Consider the following 7,500-nt stretch of genomic DNA (forward strand, 5'->3'; position numbering starts at 1 on the left):
AAACATACATTTAGGTGCCAGACTGGGCGCAGCCGGTAATTTCCGCGCATATGTAAATTCCGCGCTTGTAAAATACATGTATGCTCCGCGCAATATCGGGTTGTAACTTCCGCGCACGAATTACTGGTTCGGCTCATACAACTTGCGCGCGTACTCACAGTCCCTACGGTTAGCACTTTTCACTGACTGCTCATTGACTGTTCACTAACCACTCACAATGCAATGACCACTGTGACACATTTTTTTACCCCTCTCACAGACACACAGACTCACACTGTCACTGTCGGCCGGTCACTGTCACTGCCATGGATTTAAAACAGTCTGAGACCATAAGAAAAAAAGATGCCATCGTAATTGACGGTTACCTCTATCGTGTTGATAGAGTTGCCAAAATTGCAGACAGCAAAACCTGGCGATGCACTGTTAAATCTTGCAAGGCTCGGTGCAAAACAAAAAAGGATCACAGCAATCCTGAGTTCTCCAACGAACACAACCATGAAGCAAAGACAAACAGAGAAGTGGAGGTGGAAGAGTTCAGAAAGGTCTGCCGCAAACGAGGTGAGTTGTTGATTGAAAAAATATATGAATTTTCGAAAGTTGTGATAGTTCCGAGCAGTTATGATCCTAAGTTGTACATGTACACCATGTAACCTACGTCATGAAAATGAAGCACTGATTTCACAGTGAATGAAACCCTTGTTATGTAGAGAGGTTTTTTTTTTCTTTTTTTTTCTTTCTTTTTTTCTTTTGGGAATTTTCGAAAGTTGTGATAGTTCCGAGCAGTTATGATCCTAAGTTGCGTGTGACACCCACCCCAATCCCTTTAGTCCCTTTAGTCCCCCTCTCTGCTTCTTCTTCTTCTTCTTCTTCTTCTTCTTCTCAGTTCTTGTTCCTCTCTTTCTCTTTCTTCTTCTTCTTCTTCTTCTTCTTCTTCTTCTTCTTCTTCTTCTTCATCATCATCACCATCATATAAGAATTTTCGCCAACAGCTGGACCCAGCCGTATATACTAATCTCTGATTATATCTTGTCTTGTTCTAGCCGCCGATGACCTGTTTGAACGGCCAGCTAAAGTCATGAGGAGGGAGCTTCTGGATGGAGCGAGGGCCCCGGACATACACGTCAAAGAACTGGAAAACGTAAGGAGAGCCATCTATAATGAAAGGCGAAAAACACTCCCCAAGTTGCCAAAAAACATCGAAGACGTCCACAATTGTGTGGAAACGAGTGATCTCATCTCAAGCAAAGGTGAGAATATGGTCCAGTGGAACGATAAGGAATCGGGGATCATTATCTTTTCGACGGAAGCCAATCTGAAGCTCCTGTGCCAGGAGAACGTGCGAATCCTTGCAGACGGCACTTTCAACACCTGCCCCAAATTTTTCCTTCAGTTGTACATTCTTCATATATACAAAGACACTGTGTACGTACCATGTGTCTACTGCCTCCTTCCAGCAAAATCAGAACAAACGTATACATCCATGTTTACCATACTCAGAGAAGTGTGTGCTGCACATGATCTTGACTTTCAGGTGATATCTCTCAATATAGACTTTGAAAAGGCTTGTCACAAGAGTGTGTTGGCATTGTGGCCTGATGTCTCAATCCATGGGTGCCAGTTTCACTTGTCGCAGGCGTGGTACCGCAAATTGTGCGAGTTAGGACTGTCCGTTGAATACAAGACACCAGATTCAGAAATTGGTCGGTGGCTGAAAATGTTCTTCGGCCTTAGTTTCGTGACGCCTGAGGATGTCCCAGACACAATGGCATTCGACATCATGCCCGACACCCCAGACGACCCCAGATGTGTCAGATTTGCTGACTATGTCTGCTCGACCTACGTCGACGATGGTGCCCAGTTTCCACCGTCAGTGTGGGCCGACCCTCAGATCGACGGGGTGAGGACCACAAATGGATGTGAGTCCTTCCACAGACATTTTAACGATCAGTTTTACGTGTCTCATCCCAACATACACGAATTCATGCAGAAACTGAAAGAGGTGCAAACAATCACATACGTTAAAATCAGCACAATCAACAGTGGACAGGGACACACGCGGCCGAGGCCGCAACGAAGGCAGAAACTGCTGGAACTGGGGAGACTGCAGCAACGATACAACACGGGGGAAATCGACAGGAAGGAATACGTCAAGTCCATGGCCTGGAAAAATTTGCCGGCCATGCTGTGACTTCCCCCCTCTTGTACCTTTGCTGCAGTCTCTGTGACTGTGATACCAGACACCCGAAATTTCTGTAATTTCTGTTATATAATAAGTGAACAAAATATTCTTATACGCATGGTTTAAGTCTTCATTCGTTTTTATCGACTTGTCTGTGTAATAAAGACGTGTTCAATATATAGATATACAAGTGTCAGTTTTCATGGATATACAAGTGTCAGTTGTTAATGTCTCAATGTCTCACATTTGACCGAGCAAAGACACGCGCGCTAGTTTCACATCACATTTTGCTAAAACACGCGCGCATCTTACATATACACCACGCGCGGGAGTTTCACATGCGCGGAAGCTTCAAAATTGGGAAAGTGCGCGGAGTGTTCATGCATCCAGGCTGGGAGAGCCTCTAGAACACAGGTTATCTGGGGTGGAGAGAACGGGGGTAGGAGAACTCTCCAAATCTACAAAGTCAGCTTACCGACAAACATCGTTCACAAATTGGTGTACAGACGAACTGCAGTTTACCTGAAAGTGACGCTACCCATGTCCATCATCGGGGCTGTCCACGTGACCGTTACGGAGTTCTTCAAATTTCTGCCTGTGTGCGTCACTGCTGTTCCCTGCACAAGAGCGAAGTTGACAAGAAATTTAATGAAACACAAACATTAAGAAGAAACAGCTTCATTTTTGTCACTATCAATTGAAAAACAACGCGGACCATGGAGTTAAAGCTAGAAGGTTAAGACTTTGCAGAGACAGACATTTCTTGCTTCAACTAACGTGTTTAAATCAAGAAACTCAGTTAAATACCCAAGTGAAAAAGTACCACAGTTTACTATAGTAAAAGTACTATAGTATACCATGTTTTACCATAGTAAATGTACCATAGTATACTATAGTACAATAAAGTACTGTGGTAAATGTACTATTGTATACCTTGTTTTACTATAGTAAATGTACCATAGTATACTATAGTACAATAAAGTACTGTGGTAAATGTACCATAGTATACTATAGTATTTGTAAATGTACTATAGGATTTTGGTCTTTTTTTTCTCGAAAATGTACTATAGTATACTATGTGGTACTTTTTCACCTGGGTAGCTCCCCCCTCACACACACACACACACACACACACACACACACACACACACACACAAACACACCTAACATTTCTTACAAATACTTTTTGTTAAAACAGAAACAAGAAAATAGAGATGAAGTTTTAATTCAATGTTCTTACCGCCACGCCACCACAGTCAAGAAGTTTAAGGCTGAGGTCGCCAGGACTGAGAGAGAAGGTTCCCACTCGCTGACCGTTGGCGTCACGTGCCTGTAGCATCAGCCCCTTGAACTGAGAGTTACCTCCCATCACCATCACTGAAAAAACACACGTTTTGAACGACACACATTCATGAACAAACGAATGATTCTTTACTTCCTCACAGGTATTTTAACCTTACTGGTGAGATTTACTGCTTTGCTTGATGGCAGACGGAGAAAGGTTAGAGTAGTAAAAAGCAAAACACTGATTTCCTGATTTTCTTCAGGGGCATGCCGCCACCGAGCTGACGTAGACATGCTGCTAAATCACACGGGGGTGTCGCTACACAACCTAGACACTAACTTGATAGAAGACAGGTTTGATGAACAAGCAGACGGACAAACAGACAGACTGCGGACAGGCGGACGGACAGACGGAAGGACAGACAGACGTGATAGACTGGCCAAACAGGTGTACGTAAGCTGGCAGACTGTGCCAAAAGAACAAAACAAAACAAACATTCACAACTTTTTACAAACTGTTGAAACCAGTGACCCTCCGACTCACTGACGAGGGCATCTATATCTATATACGGCTTGTGTGTGTGTGTCTGTCTGTGTGTTCGCTATGCACGGCCAAAGTTCTCGATGGATCTGCTTCAAAATTGGTGGGCATATTCAGGTAGGGCCCTGGACACAATCTGGTCGATGGAAATTTTCAACACGTGCTCTCAGCGCGCAGCGCTGAACCGATTTTGGTTATGGGTTTTCTGTACATCCATTCCCAGTAACTCTTCCTTATCTTCTCCAGTGTTTTGCGCGTTTATCTCCCTTCCTTCGTGTGGCGTCAATCGCGTACGGTGCGCCACTCACCCGGCGTATCGTGCGCCACTCACCCGGCGAAGCCGGGTATTCGGCTCTACTTCATCCCGGCGAAGCCGGTACCCGGCGAAGCGGATAATCATCTAGTTCTCTATATATATATCTCCCCAACTAAGCAAACTCACCAGTGTGGCGTTCACCACTGTAGTAGGTGTTTTTAGACATGGTGACGCTGTAGGGTATGCTGGGGATGATGGGCCGGGCGGCCACTCCGTGCTGAGGCGTCATATCGGCGCACTGCGTCAAAGGCGCGCCCGTCGGGTAACCATGGACACCAGACACCGCTAACGTCAACAGTATGACGCAGGAGAGCAGCGTGACGTCAGACATGATGAATTTTCTACTGGATACTGCAGATGCTCCTGTGAATAAGATTTTCATTCGTGTACAGAACTGTGTATGATAAAAATGAGATGAGATGAAATGTGAGATGAGATGAGGTGAAGTGAGGCGAGTTGAGGTGGGGTGATATGAGGTGAGGCGTACTGAGATTAGATTAGACGAGGTCTGATGAGATGAGCTTAGGTGAGATTAGATGCGGTGAGGTAAGGTAGGTGAAGCTAATAAGGTAAGATGAGATGAGAAGGTGAGATGAGATGTGACTGGACAACAATCGGACTTACAGGCGGAAATTCCTTTTTTTTTTTTTTACAGATCCTGAAGCCTGGGCACCGCAAAGAATACTTAGATTGTGCCAAAAATCGTGTATTCCGCTTTTGGGTTGGAATGGTAGCATTTTACATTAAAAACCACACAGGAAAATTTTTGCCCATTTCCAAAATTGAAGTGCACAAGAAGTTTGCAAAGGAAAATATGTACAGAGCACTGTTATTTTAACAAGAGAAAAACACTTCCGTAACAGGGAATGACGCTCCCTTCAGAAATCCGCTTGCAGATGCTTTCACATTTGCACCAAGTACTAACAATCTACATTTCTACAATGCTCAGTTTGTTGTGCACTAATACAGATCAGAACAATAAAACCGCTTAATTAATTATACACTGGACCTTCACACCCTCCCAGCGGGTATCTAAATCTGATTTAAATAACCATGATTGCTAAGGCCGGGCAACCTTTTGGGGAGGCGGTTGAGTGGGTGTCGCACCATCACAAGTTAATATTCGAGAAAACGACGTCATCCTCGTTTCGGTTCTGTACTCTGCATTCGGTCTTTCTCCCCGCAACCTGACTGACCCGAGCAAACCAACTTTAGGCCAAAAAAAAAAAATTGTCTGTTTAGGGTAACATGACCAAAAAAAGTAGGGTCGGTAGGTAGGTTTTTTTTTTTTTGTGTGTGTGTGTGTGTGTGTGTAAATGCTATGTTGGCTGAACATTCACTTCTTATATTTGATGAATGCATGTTTCAAAACTAACGTATAAATAAAACAGAGAGAAAGGGAGAGAAAGAAACGCCAAATGTCTTTTTTTAGCATTTTTACCTCTTTTTTTTCTTTTTTTTTTTTGAAATCAAAAAAAAGTTTTTGGGTCGGCGCCAAATCGATAGGGTCGGTCGGGTTACCCTAAACAGACAATTTTTTTTTTGTGCCTTATGTCGCAGTATCTCTGGCGCATTTTCGGCGTGATAAAAAAACCCAGTCAAAACGTGACTGTTATCAGCGATGCGTGATAAACAACGACCATAACAAACACACGAACGTACCACATGATCTTATTGGTTGAGTCAGTGTACGTGTACAGGGAAGTCACAAGACAGTCAGAAGCCAATCAGCCGTGACTGACGAAACACCATTTACTGAATTTATTATTGTTCTCCTCATTGGGAAAGATCCACATTCGATAACTTTCGAGGAGGATGAGTTCTTCAACATTATGTATTTCTAGCCCCAATCCTGCCTTCTTTACTTCCTCGATGTGTACAGGGAAGTCACAAGACAGTCAGAAGTCAATCAACCGTGACAAAACACCATTTACTGAATATTTGATTGTTCTTCTCATTGGGAAAGATCCACATTCAATAACTTTCAAGAAGGATGTGTTCTTTCACATTCTGTATTTCTAGCCCCAAATCCGTTCGGTTTACCCCCCTGATGTTTTTCTTGAGTGTCTTCAAGGTACCCTCATTATTTTATGAACGAAGTAAAAGTTACTTTCTCCAGCAAAAAAAAAAAAAAAAAAAAATGCACACTTTTTTAAATCTTTTAATTTTTACATTTAGTCAAGTTTTGACTAAATTTTGTAACATAGAGGGGGAATCGAGACGAGGGTCGATGGTATGTTTGTGTGTGTGTGTGTGTGTGTGTGTGTGTGTGTGTGTGTGTCTGTGTTTGTGTGTATGTGTGTGTGTGTGTGTGTGTCTGTGTAGAGCGATTCATAGAAAACTACTGGACCGATCTTCATGAAACTTTGCATGCGAGTTCCTGAGTATGATATCCCCAGAATTTTTCTTTTTTGGATAAATGTCTTTGATGACGTCATATCCGGCTTTTTGTAAAAGTTGAGGCCGCACTGTCACGCCCTCATTTTTCGATCAAATGGATTGAAATTTCGGTCAAGCAATCTTCGATGAAGGCCGGACTTTGGTATTGCATTTCAGCTTGGAGGCTTAAAAATTAATAAATGAGTTTGGTCATTAAAAATTAGAAAATTGTAATTAAAATAATTTTTTTATAAAACGATCCAAAAATAATTTCATCTTATTCTTCATCATTTTCTGATTCCAAAAACATAAATATGTTATATTTGGATTAAAAACCAGCTCTGAAAGATGGTCGTCTACATTTTTGCTTTTTTTTCAATAATCTCATGGTTAGATTTCGCTACAAAGTTATGTCAGATGATGAATGAACCATGGGGAAAAAAGTTGTAGAAAAAAAATATGTAAAAAAGATTTTATTTTTGGGTAGCGTGACTCCCGCTTCCAATATTTTGTTTTCTGTTTGCTGAGAAAATGTGCTTTGCCTAAAAATACTGACCAATCAAATTCATGTCACTATGCTTATAGCCACGCCCAAACAAGTGCAGCAACAGTTTGACACTGGAGCGCTGTCCACGCTTTTATTTAAACGCACGAAATGCACGGGATGAGAGAAGTTTTGCGCTTGGCATTTTCCAAATAAGGATATCCTACTTCGGTATGTCCCTTTTTCCCGCCATTTCAGTTTGGGGAAACACCTAAGCATAACTTGTACACATGCACATGGCTTACCTTCCCTGCTCA

The 7,500-nt window shown here is 42.5% G+C and overlaps 1 protein-coding gene across 1 annotated transcript in view; it reads right to left on the reverse strand.

Annotated features, from left to right (window-relative positions):
• Positions 1–7,500, reverse strand: part of LOC138966130 (putative defense protein 1) — a 13,742-nt gene that overhangs the window by 2,039 nt on the left and 4,203 nt on the right. Inside the window, exons 2-4 of the mRNA XM_070338248.1 lie at positions 4,447–4,683; positions 3,420–3,556; positions 2,702–2,796 (exon numbers count right to left, since the gene is read on the reverse strand). Of these exons, the coding sequence (XP_070194349.1) occupies positions 2,702–2,796; positions 3,420–3,556; positions 4,447–4,651 (437 nt within the window). The 5' untranslated portion in view covers positions 4,652–4,683. The remainder of the gene's footprint in view (positions 1–2,701; positions 2,797–3,419; positions 3,557–4,446; positions 4,684–7,500) is intronic.

The sequence above is a fragment of the Littorina saxatilis genome, linkage group LG5, assembly GCF_037325665.1.
Source record: "Littorina saxatilis isolate snail1 linkage group LG5, US_GU_Lsax_2.0, whole genome shotgun sequence".
NCBI classification, from domain to species: domain Eukaryota; kingdom Metazoa; phylum Mollusca; class Gastropoda; order Littorinimorpha; family Littorinidae; genus Littorina; species Littorina saxatilis.